Source organism: Giraffa tippelskirchi, chromosome 6 (genome assembly GCF_054371585.1).
Source record: "Giraffa tippelskirchi isolate mGirTip1 chromosome 6, T2T-mGirTip1v1.2.pri, whole genome shotgun sequence".
Classification (NCBI taxonomy): Eukaryota; Metazoa; Chordata; class Mammalia; order Artiodactyla; family Giraffidae; genus Giraffa; species Giraffa tippelskirchi.
The window spans coordinates 81,823,687-81,850,105 of record NC_137280.1 but is presented as its reverse complement, the minus strand read 5'-3'; the positions used below and the strand labels follow the sequence as shown (position 1 = coordinate 81,850,105).

Below are 26,419 nucleotides of genomic sequence, written 5' to 3'. Positions count from 1 at the left end.
CCTAGTGGGGTGTGGGGGAGAACTTGGAGCCATCAATACCTGGGCCCTAAACAGAGCTGGACTGTTTCCCAATAGTGACCTTCAGAAACGTGGCTGCACTCTAGATGCCCACCCAGCAGCTGTCCCCAGGCAGGCCTCCCCCTGTCCTGGCCGCTCGCCATTGGCCCAGCTCCCAGCAGAGCCGCAAGGCGCCGCTCAAGGAGCCAAGCCTCGGACGAACGGACCCCCAGTAAGGGGATGGACGAAATGGAGCCGCAGCCTAACCACCTAAGGGCAAGGGGCAGAGCGCGCGACGACACAGGAGCAGGAGCGACAGCGGCATAGCGCGTCGCACAATGAGCGCAGGGAGCGCGAGGCCCCAAACCTCAGGAACCGTCCATGAGCCCCGAGGGGGCGCGGCCCGGCAGCTCGGAGGGGATACCTGCGGACTATGTAACCTCTGTCCGGCCGCCGCCTGGCCAGCTGCCCGTCCGGCACAACGCAACCCTTGCAGCCGGCGCACCCGCGCACCCCCGCACACCCCTGGCACCCCCGCGCTCCCCGCGGCCACGGGAGGGGCCAGCGCCGCAGCCGCCTCCGAGCTGGCTCCCAGGGCCCCGCCCGCCCCCTGCCTGCCCCGCCCCGGCCCCGGCCCCGGCGGGCGCCCCCCGCGGCGCTGCCCCGCCCCCGCCGTCCCGCGCTGCCCCGGGCCCCGGCCCGCCGCCCGGCTGCCGGCCCACCTGGCTCAGCGCCGCCCTCGGAGCCCGCGCACCCGCGCTCACCCGCGCACCCCGCGCACCCCGCGGCCGCAGGAGGGCCCAGCGCCGCCGCCCGCGAGCTCCCAGGGCCCGGCCCGCTCCGGCGCCCGCGCTCTCGGGGCGGACTCCTGGCCCTCCGAGATCTCCCGCCCGGCGATGGCCCCGCTCGGATATTTCATATTCCTCTACGGCCTGAAGCAAGCGCTGGGCAGCTACCCGATCTGGTGGTGAGTGAGCCTTCCTCACTTTCTCCCCGGCCTGTGTGCGTCCCCCAGTCACTATCCCCTCGGGCAGGGCCCCGCGGTGGCCCGGAGCCCGCGCTCTGCCCTGCCCTCCTGTTCCGCGGGTGGTTTGTTTGCCTTGGCGGCTACTTTCGACCTGTTCGGGCCGGGGCTGGGACGCGGGTGGCGGAGTTTCCGGGGACATTGATCTCTCGGGCATAGAGGAGCTCACGGCGTCGGACGGGGCGAGCAGTGAGCTGCGAGAGGCAGAAACTGGATCCACACGGGTGGCACGAACGCTTGGGCAGCCCGAGGTCAAGAGAAGCCAGCAGGGCGAGCTGGGAGAGGGAGATCCGCCTGAGACTTTCCTTAAGGACATGTCTTACACACCACACACGCACACACACACCTTAAAGCAAAGTCAGTGAGACAAGACCGAACAGCTCGAAGCAGCGTAGTTACGTAAAGACTGCGGGGACCCGGCCGGGAGTGGCGGGCGCACCGGGGCCAGCACCTGGCCCTGCTGTGTCTTCCTGCTGCGGTCCCGACCGAGATGGGAAGAAGGGGCTTCGGGAGAGATAAAGAGGGAGAAAGCATCGAGTTTGAGGGCTCCTTAGTGAGAGGCTCCGCAAACCCACATCGGAGACGTCTTCCACCCCAGACAAGACACATTACCGTGAAACCCTCCTAAACCTGGTGATGGAAGTGCAGATGAACCAAGAGAAGGTCCTGAGCGTCTACAGCACAAATCCTGAGGGGAGGAGGGAAGCTACTTCGGTAGAGCCCCCACAGGCAAGGGTCACTCCAGCTCCCCAGGGCAGAGGGCAGGAGCGCTCAGAGATAGCCAAGATTTGACGAACACAGCGGGGGGAGCCCAGGGGCCTGAACGCGCCACTGGAGGAGACCCAGATCAGAGACAAGCCTTCACATACACATGCGCGCGCACGAACACACACACACACACACACACACACACACACACACACACACACCAGGAACTCTCTCCGACGGCTTGCCTGGAATTATAATAATTATGCCGAGGGGAAGTTGGGGCGGGGGGAGACTGAGTGAGCCGAAGTACATCTAATCCGATAATAATTTTTCTCTTCGAGATTGTTCAGGAGCGGGGGCGCCCTAGGTGTGGGGCGCGGGTCCAGGCGCAGCCTGGCGGGACGGGGCGGGGCTCAAGAAGGAGGCACCGGCGGGTACGAGGGCTTGGGAGAGGTGGCGGGGCGGCGGGGAAGTGTTACGGAGACCCCAGCGCGCCCCGCACTCGCGCGGCACCTGCAGCTCCTGGCTGCAGCGGGCGTGCCTACGAACGCGGGCACACGGACTCCCGGGGAGCCAGGGGAGCGCGTCGGAGAGAGCCCTCGGCCGCCTGCTGCCGCGCGGGCCTCTAATTAGAACCCGCCGCCGCTGCATTCCTGGGCGCTAGAGGAAGCGCCTTCGCCCCCGCGCTTCTTCCATAAAGAAGGGCCCTGTCACCAGCCTCTGGCCACCCAACGCCGTTGAATCTTTTTCCTCTCAGCCCTGAGCGTCCCTGGCCTTGCTCCCCTCAACACACCTATGCCACCCTTTCCACCAGGGCCATACGTGTTCCATCTGAAAGATCCTGGGGCGTGCTTGGTGCTTCCGGCATTCTCCAAGTGAGTGGGGAGGGGCGTCCTGTCCCCACCCTCTCCCCTTCAATGACCCACCCAATCAAGAGTGTAGAGCAACTCTTTAACCCCAAAGGGAAGAGGGTGCCGCGGAACCGCCGTCCGCCCCCCCCCCTTTGCTTTCCATAGGATTCTCACACTCAGTGGCTCTCTTGTTTCTTGAGAAGAAGCATCTTTGGTGGCCACAACCCCAGGGCTCATTGAGGACCAGCACTTTTCTCTCTTCCTTCCCTCTGCCCCAGGCCATCTGGACACAGCAAGCATGTGGTCTCTCCACGGTGCACATGAGCGTAATGAAAAGGAGGGCTCACAAAGAAAGAAATGGCCTTTAAGAGCAGGAGGAAGGCTCTCTGTCTTCATATCCAACCTGATGGAGTTTCCCACAGGTGGCTCCTTCTTTTTTCTTGCCAACCCCCTCTCCTGCTTCCCCACCCCTCAGTGAGGCCTTGGAGGTGGGGGGGGGGCCTTCTCTTTATAACTTCTCACCTTCACACTCAGCCTCCCTAATTGGTATTCTGTTTCACCTTCCCTCCCCAGAATGAAGCCCCTGCTCTCATCACTTCTCCCCACCCCACCCCCAACTCCTTGCATATGAAAGTGAAAGTGACAGGGACTTCCTCACCTGGAGAAACAAGGAAACAGCCCAAATTGGGAGTAATTAGGCTTTGAAGTTGGTGTAGTCTTGGTGGGAGGGTGGAAGGAGAGGAGGAGGTGGTGCCGCATCCTGTGGGGATTTAAAGAGCCAACCCGCCTCCCCAGGACCATCTTGGAAGTGTCCTTCACCCTAGATGTTCAAGGTCCAAAGACAGGTCCCAGCAGAGGCACGGAGAGACAGCCCTAAGACCAGAACGTTGAAAGTTGCAGAGACCTCCAAGAACACGTGTTCTGGTCTCCTCGTGTGACAGAGGGGTCCAGAGAAGGGACCGGGGAGGTGACAGATCCCAGAGGCCAGCCACCAGCATCCCACGGGGCCATGTACTGCAGACCTGCGAGGAGGCGCTAGCCCCTTCCCCCTCACGCCCCTGATCCAGACTGAATTCTTGTTTAATTAGAATTGATCAGAAAGATCTATGTGAACGCAGAAGAGGCAGCATGGTCAAGGGGAACACATAGAAACCTTGAAGAACTATACTCAGTACACAGCTGATGATGTGCTACAGGCACCTGCCGCCCACTTCGCGTGTCTGGGCTGATGGCATCTTGTGATCCCCTCCCCTTCCCTGGGGCTGACCCTGGAGGTCAGCCTGTTTTCTCCCCTGCCCCCTCCCCACAAAGCCAGACCCCTTCATCTCCTGCACCAGACTGCCATGCCTCATCCCACCACCTTCTGCCTCTGTTCTCACCTCCCTTCCACCTTCCCCTCTAACCCTCCTGGAGTCCCAGCAGCAGTGTCTTTACCTGCACAGAGAGCCTGGCCGTCCTTTCCCTGTCGATACCCCTTTCCTGCCACTCAGCACCTCACAAGTTTCTGCTGTACCTAGAGCTCCCCAGCACTGAGTGGTACCTGGAGTGGATGTCACTCCAGCTGACCCAGGAAATTCCCTGTGAGGCCATGTCCGGTCTTCTCCCACCCCTGAGCCAGCTCAGCAGCCTGAGACAGACTCCCAGTGCAGGCTTCTCGGTTCTCCCCACTTTCACTGCTTCTCCACCCTCCTCCCCAGCCAACTGCACCCCACACGCATTTGTATGCAGACACCCTGCTCTGAGCATGTATCCAGACTCTAAGGAAGGCCAGCTTGGCCATCACCACACAATCTAGAACTTTCTCTCTGCACAACCTTCCCTGGTGTTGGCTCTATTGGTTCTTCACACACAGGGGTTTTCTCTGTCCCAGGTGGAACACAGGCTTCCCCCAGTGGACCCTGATATTTGTGGGGCAGAGGTGCATGTAGAATTCAGGGAGAATGAAAGAGAGCTCTAAAGGCACTGTGCAGGACCCGCAGCCTCAAAGGGTGTATGGGGGGATAGTGAGGAGGAGGAGGAAGGGAGAGATGAGCGGTCACACAGAGGAAGAGGTTGCTTGTGTCAGATGACCCGGGACCTGGGAGGGCTGAGCAAGGCTCTGAGGCTTCTCAAGCAGGAAGGGCCCAAGCAAGCCAGACTTCCTGAGCTGCTGTTCCTCTGTGAGCCTGGCCCACTGCGAGTCCCTCCCCAGGGCAGCCCTGTCCCTCCTTCCAATTCTTCCTTCTCACTTTAACTTGTTTGTTTGTCCCTCTGTGTGTGTGTGTGCGTGCGCCTCTCTACCTCTCTGTCTCTCTGTCTCTCTGTGTGTCTGTCTGTCCTCTCTCTCTCTCTGCCTCTCCCTGCAGCCCTGAAGCTGGTGATGGTACCACCTACCCTATGAAACTAGAGAAATCCAGATGCCAGTTCGACACTCTTGGTGTTTCTTGTAGGATCTCAGGGTACTGGGAATGATGTTCCTCCACAGAACCACCAATGGATATCCTTTTATTGAAGAACAATGTTAGAAATGACCGTAGGTAAAATATGTATGACCAGAAATCTTGTTTTATATCACCAAGTTGAATATGCATCATCTTGATCCCTTGAAAGCTCACCATGGTACTCACTCCATCCAGAATGCAAAAGCATCACCCACCTCTCACATCCAACTTGATATGACTTGGCCACCTACACACTCGGGACTCTATCTGGGACTCAGATGGGGCAGCTTCTCCCATGCTAGCTAACCCTGCATTTCACTGGGCTTCTTGTCATCTTTTTAAATGATTCTGTTTTATTTGCACAAATCTCCTAGAATTCTTTGTGACAGTGAAGAGGGTGAGTAAATACAATCAAGGAGGAATACAGTCTGGAGAGGCTATAAAATCATACTTTTCATGGTGGGTCTCACTTACAAATCTCCAGCATGTAAGGATGGAAGTTGCCTTGTTCCAGAGGGGCTCTGCCACCATCGTGCAGGCCAGGACAGGGAAGGCAGGGTTTGGGTATACCTCCCGTCCCTGAAAGTATCGGTTATATTCAAACTGTAGTCCACAGACCAGAACCCATCCATGGATGGTTGTTCATGAAGAAATAAGAACAGAAGTTGAAAATAGGTGTTCAGGAAGAATTATGGCAGTTTTAAAAATGTATTATGTATTATTTTAGCAGACTTTTAATGTAATTTATAATAATGAATTAGGAATTTAAAAAACCCCAAACCCAAGTTCTGTAGCTAGTTTGAGAAGCCGAAGCCCCCACAATGGGCAACTTCTGCCATGCCCAAGTCAAGGATCATTCCCCTTGAGGCTCCATCACCTAGCACTTGTCATTTGCATCTTTGAGCCAAGTCTTAGAGTTTATATCTACCCCTTTCAAGTGCAATTGAAAGACTGGAGCCTCCTGTTGTTGAGAAGTGTTGGGGGAACACCCCACTGCAGTTTGGTGTGTGAGAAGCTGTTGGGCAAGGAGGACTGGACTTCTGTGTGGCTCCAGCAACCCTGGGAGCAGAGGCTATAGGTAGCCAGAAGGCAGATTTTGGGTCAGTATAGGAAAGGCTTCCTAAATCTGAGAGTGGCGGTAGTGAGCTGCCCATCCATGAAGCGGTAGAAGCAGAGGCTGAGGAAGGAACAGCCCCCTTGGTGGAGGGGTTGGGGGGGGCTTCCCACAGACACTACAGCAGCTGAGAATCCCAGATTTACAAGACCCAGCTCCTCCCTCACCGTCTCCCAGCTCAGCACTGCATAGTCCTCCTGGTAAGTTCCCTAAACTCCACTAGGCACAGTTGAGATAGTTCACAGTTACACAGTGATCAGTGAGCCCATCCTGGCATGCCTTTGCCCCCTACACCCCAACAGCATGCCCTCCCCTCCTAGTGCCCCTACATCCCATCACACTTTCTCCAGCCTTGCTCAGCTGATCCCAGATCTGACCATGACTCCTCACTCCTCACCAGACTGGGCTGGATGGTGTAGGGTAACATGAAGAGGTGGAGAATAAGGCCCTGACTCCAGCCAGGCTGCCTGATCCCTGTGAAACCTGTCCCCCTGCTTTGTGGAATTGTCATAAGAACAGCATTATATCATCAGGCTGTGACATCCTACTGGGTATGTGTTATCCTTTCCCCAACCTTGGCCCTTCGCCCCCTGTAGCTGTTAGATAAGACTTTGTTGAACAAGTGAATGAAGGAATAAATGGGTGGAATATTTCCTATGAAAAACAGAAACTGTATTGGGTAGCCTGTGCTTGGTGACATGAAAACATAGCTGACTGTTTTTACACCCCCCTTGACGGAACCCCTGGCTCTGGGGCTGGGTCCCCACCATGTACCAGGCCAGCTCTGCCTCGGTCTCCCTCCCAGTCTCTCCAGGTGACACCCTGGAGGTGTCTCACACTTTGGTGCTTCCACATTCCTTCCCCGACGAAACGTGCTGCTGCCGCCCAGGGAAGCGGGCAAATGCATGGCCGCGGGCACGGGAGCCTCTGCCCGCCTGCTGGGACTTGCGCAAAGTATGTGTCAGTAATCCCGGCTCGGCCCGGTGGGGCAGGAGAGGGTGCTGGGAGGGCTGCAGGCAGGGCCACGCAGCCCAGGAGCTGGGAAGAGGTGGCCCCCAACACCAGGGATCCAGGTCTTGGGACGCCCCTCCTCATGGGCTCTCCCATTGCCAAAAGTGCTCCAGCTGCTGGGGAGGGGTCTTCCAGGTGATAGAGAGAGCAAGGAGGCATGTAGGTCCCTCTTGGAGATGTCATAGTGGGTAGGGAGAGAAGGCAAAGTCTGGAATGCCTTGGGGCAAATGAGCACTCTTGGGGGAGTCTGGGTCCTATGAGCCTCCTGAACAGCTCCATCCAGAAATGACAGAGCCTACCCATCATGCTGGGTAGCCATCAACCCATAAGGCAACCAGCCCATACTCAAGGCCTCCAGGCTGAGGATAGGAACCTGGTCCAGCTGTGGAGAGGCCCTGACCTTAGAAGACAGCAGTTTAAAATGGGACAGGCACTCTGGAATCCTCAGGTGTTACGAGGAAGGTCCATGGGACCAACCACGGTCCTCCTCCGCAGAGGCCCTACAGGCAGAGTGGGCAACAGGGGCCCCCAGAGGAGGAATGAGCAGAGATCTGTGCCCTTGAAGGACAAGAGAAAATGAGACCTTGCTCTCTGGGGGTGGCCTCTGGTGGCCCCCATGTGGGAGGATGGGCAGGAGGAGTGGCAAGCTTCAGCAGGGTACAGAGAGGGCAGCCAGGAGCGCTGAGAGCACAGAGCACTTCCTGGAGAGGTGACCCTGGATGATGTGTGGATAGAATGTGTCCCACCCACTCCCCAAGGGGCGGATGAACCTGCCATGCCTGTGACTCACTCCCCCTCCAGGAGCCTCTGATAGAATGTGGCCTGCCACCTCCTTGGACAGATGGAGAAACTGAGGCCCAGGAAAGAAGAGCAAGAACAGTTAATTCAGTGAATAACAAGAGGTGGTGATCACATCCTCTCCCCTAGACCCGGCCAAGCCCTCCTCCCCACAGAGCCCTTCTCTCTTTGAGAATTGCTGTGAGGTCCCAGCCCTCAGCACACAGCCATAAGCAAGAGCAGAGCTGTGCCCACAGTGCACAGGTACCCTGTGTTTGCTGATCTTGCAAAAAGAAATCAAACCAGAACTCAAGAGACCTAAGAGCCTGTGACTCCATTCTGATCTGTCAGGTAACGGAGCACAAGTATTAAGGCTGTTTGACTGAGGGCCCACCCCAAAGGACCCAGGCAGGGACAGGGGCAGAGGAGCTCTGCTCCAGGTCCTGCCTTTGCCCCCAGCCTCTGTCCATGAGATGTGGCTTCTGTCCTCAGCTTTCACCGCACGTTTACAGCAAACTCTGCTGGAGTGAAGGCCATCAGCCCAGGGGAGCAAAGCTGGCCCAGACGGGGTCCTGAGTAGCCTCCTTCCCCTACGTGTCACAGCCAGCGCCTCTCCTCTATCTTGAGTAAGACCGTCTGGCAAGGCGCCTGGCCTTTCAACAGTGCGACTGTGCAGTACTCAGCAGAAGCGAACAGGGGCAGAGGGAGAAAAACCATTAGTGCTTTTGGGCGGCAGGCGTGGCTCACGTGGCCCCAGCCATAGGTTGGGACTGGAGTCTAGGGGCCACTTTGCAAACTGTACAAGTGTGTGCTCTGGGTTGAAAATGATGCCCTCACCCCCAAACAAATTATTACTAAAAATTAACCAAACAATAGCATTCACAAAACCCTGGAAAACAAACAAGCTCTTCATCTTACCAACTTAATACAGGCATTTCCTCACTTTAGGTTCTTCTCATTTCACTTACACATATTTCATGATCATAATAACAGTGTGCAAAGAAGACTACCGTCTGTTTTTTAAGGCTTACTGTCTTCCACTAAATATTTTGCACCTGTGGGACCTTCTCAGCGATGGTGCTAGCAGCTACTCAGGCTTGTGGTGTGGGTGTGCTGTAATCTCCTTGCCTGACCATTGCCCCTTTCTGCTGTATGGATGGCCCTGCAAGGAGCATCTCTCCAGAGCTAGAACCTAGGGTAAAGGCTCAGGGCTCAGAGAGGGACCCTCCTCATATCTGCGGGGAAAGGATGAATTCAGTTTGGGACAGTCTGATTTTCAGGGGCCTTTGGGACAGCAGATGTGACATCCAGCTGGGCTTTTAAGATTTTAGCTCCCAGCCAGGGGGTGGCTGATAGTGGGGATGCAGGCACTTCCTGGGTTGCCATGCTGCACTTCAGGGTTGGCAGTAAGAAGGGAAATGGAACAAATTCCTCACTGGGTGAGTCATGGTGGCCAGGTGCAGGGTGAAGGAAATGGGTGCAGTGAGGGCAGATAAGCAGGGCCCTCATGCCCTGGTGGTTCCCAAAAGAAGACCAGCACACCCCCTCCTGCCTGCCTTTCCCTGGGGCCGCAGGACATAGTTTTGTCCATCAGGGCAGGGCCGTTGACACCTGAAGTCATCAGTGGCTAGAACATCCTGCGTTGGCAATGGCCGTGAGGAGGAAGAGATCGCTAGAAAAGGTCAAGACCTCATAATGACCTAGATCCATGGGCCGGAGGGTAAATGAGGAGTGACTGGTTATAGGGTTCCCACACCCAGGGCTCACCTGAACACCACTTCCTGTTTGTGGCCCTAAGTCAGGCCCCTACCATCTCCATCTGGACCTCAGTTTGCGCCCCTGTAAAACATGTGAGAGGCTGAGGGGGAGACTGAAAAATTAACCTGTAGCCTCAGACACCAGGTAAGAACTCAGAGTGGGTTCCTGCGAGATTAATGAGATCTCATCTATGCTTGTGACCCCTCCAGAGAGCCCCTCTCAGCAATACCCTGAGTTTGCCTCCTCTGGGTTTGGAAAATTCTGAAAGAGATGGAAATACCAGACCCGCCTCTTGAAAAATCTGTATGCAGGTCAGGAAGCAACAGGTAGAACTGGACATGGAACACCAGACTGGTTCCAAATAGGAAAAGGAGTACGTCAAGACTGTATATTGTCACCCGCTTATTTAACTTATATGCAGAGTACATCATGAGAAACGCTGGGCTGGATGAAGCACAAGCTGGAATCAAGATTGCTGGGAGAAATATCAATAACCTCAGATATGCAGATAACACCACTCTTATGGCAGAAAGTGAAGAACTAAAGAGCCTCTTGATGAAAGTGAAAGAGGAGAGTGAAAAAGTTGGCTTAAAGCTCAACATTCAGAAAACAAAGATCATGGCATTTGGTCCCATCACTCCATGGGAAATAGATGGGGAAACAGTGGAAACAGTGTCAGACTTTATTTTTTTGGGCTCCAAAATCACTGCAGATGGTGACTGCAGCCATAAAATAAAAAGACACTTACTCCTTGGAAGAAAATTATGACCAACCTAGACAGGATATTAAAAAGCAGAGACATTACTTTTCCAACAAAGGTTTGTCTAGTCAAGGCTATGGTTTTTCCAGTAGTCATGTATGGTTGTGAGAGTTGGACTATAAAGAAAGCTGAGCACCGAAGAATTGATGCTTTTGAACTGTAGTGTTGGAGAACACTCTTGAAAGTCCCTTGGACTGCAAGGAGATCCAACCAGTCCATCCTAAGGGAGATCAGTCCTGGGTGTTCATTGGAAGGACTGATGTTGAAGCTGAAACTCCAATATTTTGGCCACCTGATGTGAAGAGCTGACTCATTTGAAAAGACCCTGAGGCTGGGAAAGATTGAGGGCAGGAGGAGAAGGGGATGACAGAGGGTGAGATGGTTGGATGGCATCATTGACTCAATGGACATGAGTTTGGGTAAACTCCGGGAGTTGGTGATGGACAGGGAGACCTGGTGTGTTGTGGTTCATATGGTCACAAAGAGCTGGACATGACTGAGCGACTGAACTGAACTGAACTGAACTGGGTTTGGAAATGGGTGGTCAGTGCCCTGCCTCAACATCATCCTTCCCACCACAACACTTCTGGAATGTTCACCATTGTTGCTTCCTTCTTCTCTCACCACCTGGCATTTTTTAGGATCCTCACCACCCTCAGATGAGAGTTGGGGTCTGGCTCCTGGTGATCTCGCTTATTGCTGGCTCTGAGATACTAGGCTGGAGAGAAGCAAGTGGCCAGCCCCATGGAGACAGATGGGGCTGTGGAGGGCGAGGACACACTTCCTGGCCCCACTCCTGAGTCTGGCTGAGCATGCTCTCCCCTGCCACTATAATGGAACTCATGTTCTCGGAGAGCAGCACCAGAAGTTTCTGGAAGCCTTGGGATTCAGAAGCAGAAATCAAAGGAAACCTTGACTGCCAGACCAAAGGGTTTGGACTTGAAGCCTCAGGAGGCTTCCTGGACTCAAAGTCCTGGGACTCAAAGTTAGGCTCACCTTCAGTGATCCCAGAATCAGTGGTTTTCAAACACGAGCAAGAACCAGAAACTTCTGAAGGGCCTGTCAAAGCAGGTGCTAGCCCCGAGGTTCTGATTCAGCAGGTCTGGGGCAGCACTGCTGGGGAACTTGCATTTCTGACAGGTTCTGTGGTACACATGCTGCCAACCCAGGGGCCACCCTAAGAGTGCCCAGCTCTCCCTCCAGCTACCTAGTGTGTTGGCTGGGGAAACCAAGGTGCAAAGGGCACAGCGATAGGCAGAGTGGACCAGCCAAGGGGCAGACGGGAGCCACCACACACATTGCCCCTCAGCGATAGTTTTGTGCTAGAAACAGTGTCATATCAAATGCAGGGGACCCATAGTGTTCCTTGTCTCTGGGTTTAGTGGTTTCTGTGTGGGGTTTGTTCATAAATATGACATTTACCTTACTCTCTGCCATAAACTGCATGTTCATGTTCCCCTAGATTTCTACATTGATCCCCCAACTCCTCAGTGTGATGGTATTAGGAGGTGGGGCCTCTGGGAGGTAATTGGGGTTAGATGACGTCATGAAGGTGGAGTCCCCATGATGGGAATAGTTTCCTTAAAAGAAGAAGACAAGGCATTAGAGCTCTCTGTCTGCCATACGAGGGCACAGCAAGAAGCTGGCCATCTGTAAGCCAGGAACCCTTCACCAGAACCCTATCCTGTCCACACCCTCATCTCAGGATTGTGAGAAATGAATGTTTGTTGTTTCAGCCACCCAATCTCTGCTCTTTGTTGTGGTGGCCCACGCTCACCAAGATAACTGTTCATAAATGTTATCTTGTATGTACTGGTATTTAATATGTTTTAAGAGCATAATAGCATGCTGGAAAGGGGGAGCCAACATGCCAAAACCCCATCCTGCCATGTTAACTCACTGATGTTGGTCAGGTGTCTTTCTCTATCCCCAGCTTCTTGGTCCAAGAGGTTCCCTGGGGTTCCACCTACCAGGTTTCATGGGTTGGAGAGAGTCATATAGTCAGCAGGGCCAGGTGCAGGACCACACAGGTGACGATGGTGGGGCAGGTGGGCCAGATAAGCAGCTCGGCAGTGGCTAATGGCAGATGGAGGAAGAAAAGATTTCAGGGGCTTGAGAAGAGGAAGTAACCAGCCTCCGAGAGAGTGGTATTGGGTCCCTGAGGAGGAGTGGCGTTGGGGACAGAGGCAGAGGAAGGGAAGAGCTGTCTGCAGGTTGTGGTGACCAGCCCTCGAAGGTGGCAGTGGCTTGGGCCCAGAGGGGCTGCCTCCCTGTGAGGTTCTGTCCCTCCAGGCCCAAGCAGCTTTGAGGCCGAGAGAAAAGAGCCAGCATGAGCAGAGGAGAGAGTCGGGGAATATTTAGTCTTTGCTGAGTAACAAACGACCAGAGTTATGGCTTCAAACAGCACCTATGCGTTAGTTCACAGCTCTGCAGCTCAGAGATCTTGGTGGTTTGCCTGGGTTTCCTGCTCATGGTGTCTAGAGGCCAAAATCAAAGTGTTGGCCAATCTGGCAACAAATGTACTCCCAACCTCACCCAGCTGTCAAATTCTGGTCCTTGTGGTCTCCATGTTCTTGCAGCTGTCTGCCAGGGTGGGTCTCAGCTCCTCGAGGCTACTTTCTGGTCTCCGAATGCAGCACCTTCATCTCAGAGCCAGCAACAGCTTCAGGCACTGTTGATGTCTCTGACTTCTGCTACCAGGTGAAGACTCTGCTTTGAAAGCATACTCTTGGTTAGATTAACCCAGATTGGTGGCCCTGATTTGTGTCTGCTTTCCACTGCATGTCCTGCAGATATAGCAAGTGCAATCTGTCTGTATTCAGAGTCCCAGACAGGAAGATGGGCACTCTTGAGGCCCAGTGAGAATCTGGACTTGGTGGGTAGGAGAGCAGGAGAGCAGCCACCTCCTTCAAGGAGGAGCCCACCAGGCTCCTCTGTCCAGGGGATTCTCCAGGCAAGAATACTGGAGTGGGTTGCCATGCCCCTCTCCAGGGAATCTTCCTGACCCAGGGATAGAACCCATGTCTCTTATGTCTTCTGCGTTTGCAGACAGATTCTTTACCACTGACACCACCTGGGAAGCTCAAACCACATGTCCCTTCCCAAGTGCTCCTGAGCCATCTCCCTCTGGGTGCCAGTCCCCTGGGACAAGAAAATGACATCTTTATTTGTACCCACCACTAAATGCAGTCGAACTCACCTTCAGTTATGAATGGAGGTGACAGCATAACATTCAAAACTGCAGCAGCCTTTGTGGTTTTCTGAGATGCTCTCACCAGGGGAAAGCAGATACTTTCATCTCAGAAGGTGATGGCAGTTTGTGCAGAGATTACAAAATGTCATTGAGCCCTCAGCCCACCTCATAGGCTCAGGAAAGAAACTCATGGTCCTGAATCACAAGCTTGTTCCCTGTTGTTGTAACCCAATGTCAGTCTGCTTGTTTGCTTGTAACTGTTTCTTTCTTCTCCACTTGGATCTGGGATGATGACTTGACTATACAGCAGAGAGTTTCTGAGGCCAAACCTGCTTCCCCTAGTGCTCACACCTTACAGAGTTGGTCTGTTTATCAGGATAGAGACCTTGCTAGTGCACAGCCAAACATCGGCTGACTTTGGCAGTCCCTCCATGGGCATCCTTCTCTATTCCAGGATCTGACTCAGGAGTCCAGGTTGCATTTGGTGTTATTGCATCTTATGTGCTCTGAGAACTTGGGGAGCACAGAGCACCAAGGGGGCAGTGCCCTGCAGTTGCAGCACTTTTCCGTTTACAGCATCCCTCTCCCACTAAGCTGCCTCTGGTTCCTGGAGATACCCTTAAACAGGACAGTGCATGGTTGTTCCTTGGGTCTGGGGCTCAGAGTCCTGGTGGATGCTGCTCCCCACCAGCCTGTCCAGCCCCCAGCCCCAGGTCAATGCACCCTCCACCTCCTCCCAGAAGACCATGGGAGGAAGGAGTTACAAATCTTCATCTTCCAAGTATTAATTGACTGAGGCTACCTACTTCCTCCTCGGATTAGAAACTTGAATCTTGGGAGTGGTGAGAAGATAGCACATGTCCAGTTTGGAGTTTTCTTCCGGGTTTATGGAGATATAGTTGGCATATAACATTGTGTAAGATTAAGGTGTACAATGCAATTATTTGATGTATGTCCATGTAATTATGATGTATATATTGCAAAATGATTACCACAGTAAGGTTGGTGAACACACTTTGGATATTCAATATAAATTTTTATGAACCAATTTATCCTTGAAGGCTCAACCAAAATTCAGTGACATCAGTTGGGCCCCTGTGACCCTCTTCTGCCCCCTTTCTCCCACACACAACTCCTCCCATGTCTGACAGGTCCCCCCAACTTTCTGCTCTACATGGGCAGGGTCTGAATCACCAGGATCCTCTTGGTTGCCCAGCTCTGGGACAGAGGAACCTCTCTGGAAATAATTCAAGGAACTTAAGGGGCCATTAGGTCTAGCGTGGGTGGAAGAGGGATCCAGTTGGGATTGGTGGAGGCCAGAACAGCTGGAGTGGCCTCTGGGCTGGGAGCTGGCTGCCAGTACTCTGGCCTTGCTGGGGGAGTGGAATACGGGACCTGACTGGGAAGAGGGCCAGGAGAAGGCAGGGGCAGGGGCAGGGGCACTGACTCAGCACTGCAACCTGGGACGAGCCTGGGGAGAAGCCGTGAGTGCGGGAGCCCCACTCTGCTTTCCCTGGAGCTGTGGCCTGGCAGTGTGAGAAGCGGCCGGAGGGCCCAAGGTGGGGACAGGCTGTGGGGTCCTGGGGATGGGCAACTCAGCCCCCACCCATGGTGAGTCCCAGAATCTGGCATCTGGAAGGGGGACAACACCCTGGGACTGGTGAGGACAGAGAGAGATGGAGTCGGCTTTTTTTTTTTTCTGTCTGAATTAAGTGGCCCTTTGTTTTTCCACTTGTTCTGAGTCTCCAAGTACATTCATCCAGTAAAAAGAAATCCACTCAGAAATCAGTTGAGTGGATTTTCCTTCTGACAGACCCTCTTCATCCCTTCTCCAGTTTGAGCCCAGCTGCCAGCAACAGAAGAGAAGGAGAGAACCCCACAAACCTCAGGAGTCAGCCTCCTTCAGAAAGGCTCCAAGACCAGAGCCATGAAGGGCAAACCCTACCCTAATGTTCCATCAGGAAATGTTCAAACATCCAAAAAGATGCAGGACTTGAACAAAGAACATCTATGTACCCACAATGCGCATTTTGCTTGACCCAGTGTATTCCATACCTCACCATCCCTTCTATTCACCCATCTATTCATTGTGTGCTTTTATGTGGCTTCAATCCACTCTTTCCCTGAACACTTTGGCTGGCTCATCATTAACTAGAGTTCAACATTTGTTTGCAAATCACATCCCATGTGGAGTGTCAAAATGTGGAACAGACGGGTGCAAAACATCCTGAATCACACAGTGGAAGAGCCAGAGCTGATCAGGGCAGCCTCACCTGGAGTGACAGCTCATTCCTGCTTAAAAAATCCCTGGTAGTCCAGTGGTTAAAAATCCACCTTGCAATGCACGTGACACCAATTCAATCCCTGGTCCGGGAAGATCCCACATGCCGCAGAACAGATAGACTGTTGCACACAGCTACTGAGCCAGCACTCTAGAGCCCACGAGCCACAGCTAAGGAAGCCTGCTCACCCTGGAGCCCATGCTTCTGCAACAGGAAACCCATGCACTGTAACTAGACAGGAGCCCCCACTTGCTGCAACTAGAGAAAGCCCGCTCAGAACAACGAAGACCCAGTGCAACCAAAGATAAATAAGTCCTTTTTTTCAAAAATGAAAGCCCCTTCAGCCCCAGGCAAACAGGGCAGTTGGTCCCAGCCCCACCTGACCTGCTGGCCTCTGAGGCATCCCTGGTGCGCGTCCTGGGTGCTCTGAGGAACACTGAAAACCACCAGCCTGGCCCCCGCAGCAATCTCTCTGGCCTGGTACTCCATCGAGGCCTCCAGAACTGGCCACAGCAGCCCTTTCTTTGCCTGAGGTGAGTGACCAGCCAGGCTAGCCAGAGGTGGACTCCGAGCTATGGGAAGCACAGTAGCAGGTGCTGGAGGGTCCTGAGCCAGAGTCCTGATTCTTCCCCAACCTAGCTCTTGACCTGTGTTCCACCTGCTATCTTCACAAGGCCACCTGGCTATTCAGTTCTCATGGTCCCCTCCCCATGAGTCTCTCCACTCTTTACAGAGGTTGTCATCTGAGACTTATGTTGCTGGTTCCAAGTTACCCCCTGCTTGTGCTGAGTGGAGTCGGAGAATGATGCTGGGCAAAGGTGGGAGGCAAGGACAGTCAGGGTCGCTGTGAGAGATGCCACATGGTGGAAACGGATGGCTAGCCTGAGCCAGCAGCAGTCGGAGCCAGCCACATACGCCGATATAGGCAGAGTGGCCACTGGGGCCAAGACAGGGATGTCTCAGTGGGTGAGAGGGCATAGAGGTCGGCTGAAGTAAGTCGGGCAGGTAGTGGAGGTGACAATGTTCTGAAGGAGACTGAGGTCCAGGGAGTTCTGCTCTCTGATTTATAAGTGGGAAGTGAAGTGAACTGTTAGTTGCTCAGTCGTGTCCGACTCTTTGCGATCCCATGGACTCTAGCTCACCAGGCTCCTCTGTCCAGGGGTCTCCAAACAAGAATACTGGAGTGGGTTGCCATTCCCTTCTCTGGGGGATCTTCCCAACCCAGGAATCAAACCCAGGTCTCCTGCATTGCAGGTGGATTCTTTACCACCTAAGCCACCAGGGAAGTGGGAGGTTATCCACGGAAGCTCAGACTGAGAGTGGCAGAAGACATGCAGGTTAGACACAGTCTACCTCACCCGCTGACCCTCACCAACCCATCCGGGACATCTGAACTCAGCCTGGAGTGCACAGAGCTGGCCCATCATCTCCACCCTGAAGTCTTCCCCCTGCCCACTGGGTGCCCTCAAGAGCAGAGACTGCTGACCCTGGCCTGCATGCCACCTCTCAGTCCAAGTGCCAGCTTCCCCCCATCCTCCCATCTGTGCATTCGGCCCATGCTGGTCCATCAGGAAGCTAAACACCTCAGTCAGCACAGGGGTCCCAGAGAGACAACAGCAGCCCCTGCAGTCTCCACTGTGCAAGACAGGGTGCAGGACAGTGAGGCTCAGATCACAGAATAATTCCTAGAGAGAAGAGACCTCACAGCTGGGGGAAAGAAGAGGGCTGCCCTTCCTGAAAACCTTGAGGTCCCAGACTCTGGGGTGGGGATGGGAGAAAGCTGGGGAGGGTCAGGCCTGGCCAGGCACCCAGGATTCAATAGGCTCTGCAGGTAATGAATGAACAAGTGAGGGAACAAGCCAGCCCCACAGTTGGAATGCCACTCCAGGAATACAGACTCAGGCAGGGCCATGGGGATGTCTGTGATATGTGCTGTGAGGTCATGGCTGGGTTTTGGCTCATCAAGGCATGAGGATGTATAGGATGGAGACTGCACCCAGGGAGGAGTGTCAGATATTAGGGCACAGACGCAAGAGGGACCCAGGAGACCAAGAGTCTGGTGTGGAGGCTTCAGGTCTTCCCTAGAAATGGGGGTGCTAGAGATGGCCACCCGTGAAAAGAAGGCTCAGCTCCACTTGAGCACATGGATGCATGGTGTCATGGACACTCCCCGGGGAAAGATAGGTTTTAACTCATGAGAGATGCACTGGATCAGGAAGGAAGAGGAAGCCGAGGACAGAGGTTGCCCAGAAATGGTGGGCAGAATGGGCACAGGGTGAGAGGATACTAAACTTGGGGAACCCTGTGTTCAGGGCTTCAGGAGGCCGCCCTCTCCTTAGCCAGCTGACTGAATACAGAACTACATAGGTGCTGCAGTGGGGAGGTGTGGAGGGTGGCCCTCACAGGGGACCACATGAGCGCTGTAGTGGGGATGCGTGGAGGGTGGCCCTCACATGGGACCACATGAGTGCTGCAGTGGGGAGGCGTGGAGGGTGGCCCTCACATGGGAGGGGGATTGTGGGAGATCAAAGGGGCTCTGTGTGGACACTGAGCTCTGTCTCAGTTTCTGCTGGGTCCCTGGTCCCGGTGTGCACAAGCTTTGTTTGAGCCCTCTGAGCGTCTCTGGTGGGAATGGGGTTTGATTCTAAACATGAATTCGCCCCTCCTGCCATCTTACTGGGGCTTCTCCTTTGCCCTTGGGCGTGGGGTATCTCCTATCCCACGTGGGATATTCTCCTTCAAGAATACACAAAAGAACTGTACAAAAAAGATCTTCACAATCCAAATAACGACGATGGTGTGATCACTCACCTAGAGCCAGACATCCTGGAATGTGAAGTCAACTGGGCCTTAGGAAGCATCCCTATGAACAAAGCTAGTGGAGGTGATGGAATTCCAGTTGAGCGATTTCAAATCCTAAAAGATGATGCTGTGAAAGTGCTGCATTCAATATGCCAGCAAATGTGGAAAACTCAGCAGTGTCCACAGGACTGGAAAAGGTCAGATTTCATTCCAGTCCCAAAGAAAGGCAATGCCAAAGAATGCTCAAACTACCACACAATTGTACTCATTCACACGCTAGTAAAGTAATTTTCAAAATTCTCCAAGCCAGGCTTCAACAGTATGTGAACCGTGAACTTCCAGATGTTCAAGCTGGTTTTAGAAAAGGCAGAGGAACCAGAGATCAAATTGTCAACATCTGTTGGATTATTGAAAAAGCAAGAGAGTTCCAGAAAAACATCTATTTCTGCTTTATTGACTATGCCAAAGCCTTTGACTATGTGGGTCACCACAAACTGTGGGAAATTCTCAAAGAAATGGGAATACCAGACCACCTGACCTGCCTCTTGAGAAATCTGTATGCAGGTCAGGAAGCAACAGTTAGAACTGAACATGGAACAATAGACTGGTTCCAAATAGGAAAAAGAGTACGTCAAGGCTGTATATTGTCACCCTGCTTATTTAACTCATATGCAGAGTACATCATGAGAAACGCTGGGCTGGATGAAGCACAAGCTGGAATCAAGATTGCCGGGAGAAATATCAATAACCTCAGATATGCAGATAACACCACTCTTATGGCAGAAAGTGAAGAAGAACTAAAGAGCCTCTTGATGAAAGTGAAAGAGGAGAGTGAAAAAGTTGGCTTAAAGCTCAATATTCAGAAAACAAAGATCATGGCATCTGGTCCCATCACCTCATGGCAGATAGATGGGGAAATAGTGGAAACAGTAGCAGACTTTATTTTTCTGGCTCCAAACTCACTGCAGATGGTGACTGCAGCCATGAAATTAAAAGACGCTTACTCCTTGGAAAAAAAGCTATGACCAACCTAGACAGGATATTAAAAAGCAGAGACATTACTTTTCCAACAAAGGTCCATCTAGTCAAAGGTATGGCTTTCCCAGTAGTCATGCATGGATGTGAGAGTTAGACCATAAAGAAAGCTGAGCACAGAAGAATTGATGCTTTTGAACTGTGGTGTTGGAGAAGACTCTTGAAAGTCCCTTGGACTGCAAGGAGATCCAACCAGTCCATCTTAAAGGAAACCAGTTCTGGGTGTTCATTGGAAGGACTAATGTTGAAGCTGAAACTGCAATACTTTGGCCACCTGATGTGGAGAACTGACTCATTTGAAAAGATCCTGATGCCAGGAAAGATTGAGGGCAGGAGGAGAAGGGGACGACAGAGGATGAGATGGTTGGATGGCATCACTGACTCAATGGACATGAGTTTGAGTAAACTCCGGGAGTTGGTGATGGACAGGGAGGCCTGGCATGCTGCAGTCCATGGGGTTGCAGAGCCGGACACGACTGAGTGACTGAACTGAAGTGAACTGTGGCCACAGAGATGCGCTGGACAAAGTGCCACACTGACTGGGAGATGGGTGGAGACAGGAACTGTGCCCAGAGCCTGTCACAGCAGGAGCAGGGGGCTCGCAGAGCATGAGGGGATGGAGCTGGACAGGTCTCCCAGGGCAGATCTCACAGGACTGTGCAATAAGGAAATGTTCTCTCTGGGTCATCCAACGAGGAGTCTCCAGGTGCTGAAGGGCGTGGGCTGTGTGCCTAGAGGCAAGGTGGCCTCGGGAGATTTTGGAGACAAAGAGGGAAAGATGTTAAGATCTGATTTGTATTTCCAGAGGGTAGGTTTGTTTCTCTGAGAGATGGTGATTCCTGTTTCCTCTCATTCTCGCCACAGCTGGATGGATCTGGGTTAGACTCAGAGTAGGATTTACTGAAAGCATCATAGTGCACGTGTGTGGCTTGCTGAGGAGCACAGAAACCTTTGTTCAATGTTCTTAGGGGTGCCTAACCGTCCAGGAGAGGGGAGATGCTGAACAAGAGGAAACTCTGGGGGCCCAGCTGAAACGTTTACAAAGTCACCCACCAAATAAAGGAAAGGGAAACAGACATTTCCACCTGGATCCCACCAGAGAAACCTACCAGATAAGCAGGGACCATCTTGCCAGGCAGAGGAGTCAGTCTGGGTCCGGGACACACCACACCAGAAACCCCAGTGGCGGGAGGAGATGGGGCTCTCAGAGGAGGAGGAGAGAGCGCTGAGGCTAAAGGCTGGGTGAGCATGGGCAGCACCTGTGCCACTCTGTGCCAAGAGAGGGAGCTGGGGACCAAGTAAGAAAGCATGGAGCCACCCCACACCCAGTGGTCCTGCTGGGTCCACAGGGCCTCCCACACATTGGTCTTCTCCTACGATCCTAGACATGGCCCTTTCTGAGAGACCCTGAAGAGCCTTTGTGATATCCGTGGTTGATGGGAGGCAGGCTTCAACAGATGGCCCCGAAAAGTAGCAGCAGCCACACAATCATTATCATGGAGCTTCCACCCAGGGGTGAAGGAAGCATTGAGACACAGGAACCAAGCAGAGCTCTGCCGACAAGAGCCCATCACCCCACTACAAAGACAGATGCTTCCACGGTGACAGAACCATGGGTTGTCCATCAGATTGGGCAGATATAACAATGTGTCACAGTGGGATTGGTGACACGTTTCCCTCTGCCCTGAAAAGGGCCTGATGGTTCTTCCTCTGAAATCAAGGGGTAATCAAACCTGTCAATCCTAAAGGAAATCAACTCTGAATATTCATTGGAAGGACTGATGGTGAAGCTGAAGCTCCAATACTTTGGCCACCTGATGTGAAGAGCTGACTCATTAGAAAAGACCCTGGTGCTGGGAAAGATTGAGGGCAGGAGGAGAAGAGGATGACACAGGATGAGATGGTTGGATGGCATCATTGACTCAATGGACATGAGTTTGAGCAAACTCCAGGAGATAGTGAAGGACAGGGAAGCCTGACATGCTGCAGTCTATGGGGTTGCAAAGAGTCGGACACAACTGAGTGACTGAACAACAATCATGAATAGTAACATGACCACATTTCAATTAGTTGTGACACATAAACATGTGTGTAACCAACAGCCCCATCAAACACAGAGCACTTCCTTCACCCTAGACCCTAGTGGTCCAGTAGAACTTGCCACAGTGACCGAAATGTTCTTATATCTAACCATCCAACATGGTAACCGCAGATCATGTATAACTAGTGTAACTAAGAAACCAAATTTTTCTCGCATTGTTTGTCATATTACTTAAATTAAATAGGCACATGTGGTGAGTGGGAACCATTTTGCAAAGCACAGCCTGAGATACATTTTCTCATGCTGCCTTTTGGTCAGGCCAGACCTCCCATGAGAATGAAGAAACAAACTGTCCTGATTTCTGTATCTATCCAGTGTTGCTGCACCTTGGTCTCCATCAGAGGAATCATGGCCACCCACACTGTATCAGGTCTCTCTTAAGCTCCCTCCCTGTCTTTGCACCAGCAGGCCACTCCTCTCTATTTCCATGTAGCATTCCACTGCAAGAGTAAACACTGTCTGTTCATCCACGCTTCTGTGGATGCATACTTTGGTGGTTTCCAAGTTTTTCTCTAATGATCACAGCCCTGTGAATATTCTTGAGCACATCTTATTGTGTACATATGCTTTTATATCTGTTGAATAAATAGCCAAAACCCTGCTGGAATGGTGGGTATGAGTTCAGCAGTGATTTTCACCTGTATGATTTATTTACCCACTGCTGTGCCCCATCTCTATGTGTGTGCGTGCGTGCTAAGTCGTGTCTGACTCTTGGTGACCCCATGGACGGTAGCCCACCAGGCCTCTCTGTCCGTGGGATTCTCCAAGCAAGAATACTCAAGTGGGTTGCCATGCCCTCCTCTAGGGTGCCCCATCTCTAACTCCACTCTAACGGCAGAAAGCAGAGAGGGACTAAAGAGCCTCTTGATGAAGATGAAAGAGGAGAGTGAAAAAACTGGCTTGAAATTCAACATTCAAAAAACTAAGATCATGGCATCCGGTCCCATCACTTCATGGCATACAGAAGGGGGAGAAGTGGAAGCAGTAACAGATTTTCCTTTCTTGGGCTCCCAAATCACTGCGGACAGGGACTGCAGCCATGAAATTGAAGACACTTACTCCTTGAAAGGAAAGCTATGACAAACCTAGACAGCATATTAAAGAACAAAGACGTCACCTTGTTGACAATCATCCATATAGTCAAAGCTATGGTTTTTCCAGTAGTTATGTACAGATGTGAGAGTTGGACCATAAAAAAAGCTGAGCACTGAAGAACTGATGCCTTCAAATTGTGGTGCTGGAGAAACCTCTTTAGAGTCCCTTGGACTTCAAGGAGATCAAACCAGTCAATCCTAAAGGAAATCAACCATAAATATTTATCAGAAGGACTGATGCTGAAGCTCCAATACTTTGGCCACCTGATGTGAAGAGCTGACTCACTGGAAAAGACCCTGATGCTGGGAAAATTTGAGGGTAGGAGGAGAAGAAGATGATAAGATGGCTAGATAGCATCACTGACTCAATGGACATGAACTTGAGCAACTCCAGGAGATAGTGAAGGACAGGGGGGCCCAGCATGCTGCAGGTCCTGAGTTGGACATGACTCAGCTACTGAACAACAACAACATGCCCTATCTCACACTGCTCTAGAAGTGATTGTCCTCCTGCCACAGACCCAGCAGCACCTCCTCTGGGTAGCCCCTGTACTGACTCAGCATCACCTGTATCCTTGAGTTCTGTTCTCTGTGTTCCTGAACAGTTTTAGGGTGCTGCTATCTCCACCCCGTTGGAGCCAAGACCCCTGCAGTTGTACAGAGAAGCAGGGAGGCCTCCACCACTTCCTTGATTTCTTTTCTGTCAATCCATGTGCACATCACAATGTTTTGTGCTAAGTCTCAGGTACAGGATAGGGACAGGCTTCCTCCATGGTAGAAGCACATCTTGCCCTGGAATGCACAAATATCTGGAAGGAAAGGGCCTGTGTGCATCCTCCAAAGAAAGTTTACCCTAGGACAGGCCTGATTCCTGCTCCTGGTTCATGGGTGAGAAGAGCACTTCCCCTACTAACCAGGCCTCCTTGTCCTCCTCCCCCAGGTCCCTGGCTGTTGGGCCCCAGTACTCATCCCTGGGGACACAGCCCATCCTCTGCGCCAGCATCCCAGGCTTAGTACCCAAGCAGCTGCGTTTCTGCCGGAACTACGTGGAGATCATGCCCAGCGTGGCAGAGGGCATCAAAATCAGCATCCAGGAGTGCCAACACCAGTTCCGTGGCCGCCGTTGGAATTGCACCACTATCAACAACAGCCTGGCCATCTTTGGCCCCGTGCTGGACAAAGGTACACATGGTACCCATCATGGCTAACCAGGCAGAGGTGGCAGCCCGGGGATGTGGACGCAGCAGGGTTCAAACCAGCTTCCTCCTCAGTGGGAGTGGGCACAAGCCAGTTCATTTATTTTCTGCCTCTGTCTCTCACTTGTGCTCAAGCATAGGAGCAGCACTTCCAGTAAGGGGGCAGTGCTCATTACTATAGGGATCTCCCATGTGGGTCCTTTCCAATACTCACCCACTCTGGAGGGTGCTCCTGGAGTTTGGGAAGGGTATAAGATCACACAGAGATTCCTCCTTCTTCCCCTTTCCCAAAAAACATTTACACAGTTCCATGGGGACAGGATTAACCACTGCAGTCTTCCTGAAGGAACCAGGACTTCAGGCAGGTCTTAGAAAATACAAAAACAAACAGAAAACACACAAAAAAGGGTGAGGGCTGGGAATCACAGAGGCACACAGCAGAAGTTATCCAGGGTCCTGGAGCCAAGGAAGAAGAGGAAGATCTGGCAGGCTGGGTGTTGGTTAACTCTTGGTGAAGAGCAAATTTACACAAGACATAGTAGTTTAAACAATAATAATCATGTGTTGTCGGTCCCAACATCTGCAGATGTAGGGAGATGCAGTAGGCAGGGCTGGTCTCTGCTAAAGAGAGAGAGAGATGAGCTGGTCCTCATCTCTCTTACATGCCTGGTGGCCACTGCTGCTTCTACACATGACCTGGGTTCCCTTAAATGTAGTGGCTGGGCTCTCCAGCAAGTGAGGAAAGAGGAAGGGAGAAAGAAAAAGAGAAAGAGAGAGAGAGTCTTCTTTCACTGAGCATAATGTTTTCAAGATGCATCCTCCTGTAGTATGTTTGGGTACTTGATTCCTTTTTATGGCTGAATTATATTCCATTGTGCGGATGGATCACATTTTATTTATCCATTCATCTGTTGATGGACAATTAGGTTGTTTCAAGCCTTTTTTTTGGCTGTTGTGAATAATGCTGATATTTCAAGTGTCTGAATACCTGTTTTTCAATTCTTCTAGCTATATTCCTAGGAGTAGAATTGCATGGTAATTCTGTGTTTTGAGGAATTACCAAACTCTTTTTCCACAGCAACTGCACCATTTTGCTCTCCCACCAGCAACACAAGAGGGTTCCAGTTTCTCCACATTATTTCCAATGTTTGTTATTCTCTGTCTTTTTCTTTTTTTTGCCTTTAGCCATCCCTGTGGATCTGAAGTGATATCTCATTGTAATTTTTATTTGCACATCTCTGATGACTAATGATGCTGAGCATCTTTTCACGGGATTGTTGAACATCTGAATGTCTTCTTTGGAGAAATGTCTATGCAAGTCCTTTGCCCAGTTTTTAATTGGGTTGTTTGTGTTTCTATTGTTGAGTTGTCAGAGTTCTTTATATACCCAACACTAGACACTTATCAGAAATATAATTTTCAAATATCTTCTCCCTTTATAGATTGTCTTTTCACTTTTATGACAGGGTCCTTTGATGTACTGAAGTTTTAAATTTTGATGACATTCAATTTACCTATTTAGATATCATATCAAAGTAAACATTGCCTAATCTACAGTTATAAAGTTTTACACTTGTGTTTTCTCCTAAGAGTTTTATAGTTTTACTTCTTACATTTAGGTCTCGGGTCTATTTTTAGTGAATTTTTGTATATAGTGAGAAGTAAGGGTCCAGCTTAATTCTTTTGCATGTGGGAAACCAATTATTTCAGCACCATTGGTTCAAAAGACTAGTCTTTCCCCCATTGAATAGTATTGGCACCTTGGTTAAAAATCAATTGTTCATGGATGTCTGGGTTTATTTCTGGACTTTCAATTCTATTCCATTGATCTGTATGTCTACCATTCTTCCAATATGACACTATTTTGATTTCTATAGTTTTATAGTATGCTTTAGAGTTGGGATGTATATGTTCTCCAACTTATTTTTATTTTACAGTTGCTTTGGCTTTGATTGTTTTGGCTTTTGGAGAATCCCTTACAATTCCATATGAATTTTAGGGTTGATTTTTCATTTCTGCAAAAAAAGATTTTTTGAATTTTGATGGAGATTGCATTGAATCTGTATATTAATTTGAGAAGTATTGCCATCTTAACACTATTGTCTTCTACTCCATGAACATGGGATTTTTCCATTTATTTAGGTCTTCCTTAATTTTTCAGCAGTGTTTTATAGTTTTCAATGAACGAGTCTTAGGCATCTTTGGTTAATGCATTCCTAAGTATTTTATTCTTTTGATGCTATTATAAATGAAATCGTTTCATTCACTTCCTTTTCAAATTGTTCACTGCCTATGT

The 26,419-nt window shown here is 51.6% G+C and overlaps 1 protein-coding gene across 1 annotated transcript in view; it reads left to right on the top strand.

Annotated features, from left to right (window-relative positions):
- The first annotated feature begins 893 nt into the window (after positions 1 to 893).
- WNT3A (Wnt family member 3A) overlaps positions 894 to 26,419 on the top strand; it is a 68,296-nt gene continuing 42,770 nt past the window's right edge. The window contains exons 1-2 of the mRNA XM_081497825.1: positions 894 to 964; positions 23,868 to 24,109. Of these exons, the coding sequence (XP_081353951.1) occupies positions 894 to 964; positions 23,868 to 24,109 (313 nt within the window). The remainder of the gene's footprint in view (positions 965 to 23,867; positions 24,110 to 26,419) is intronic.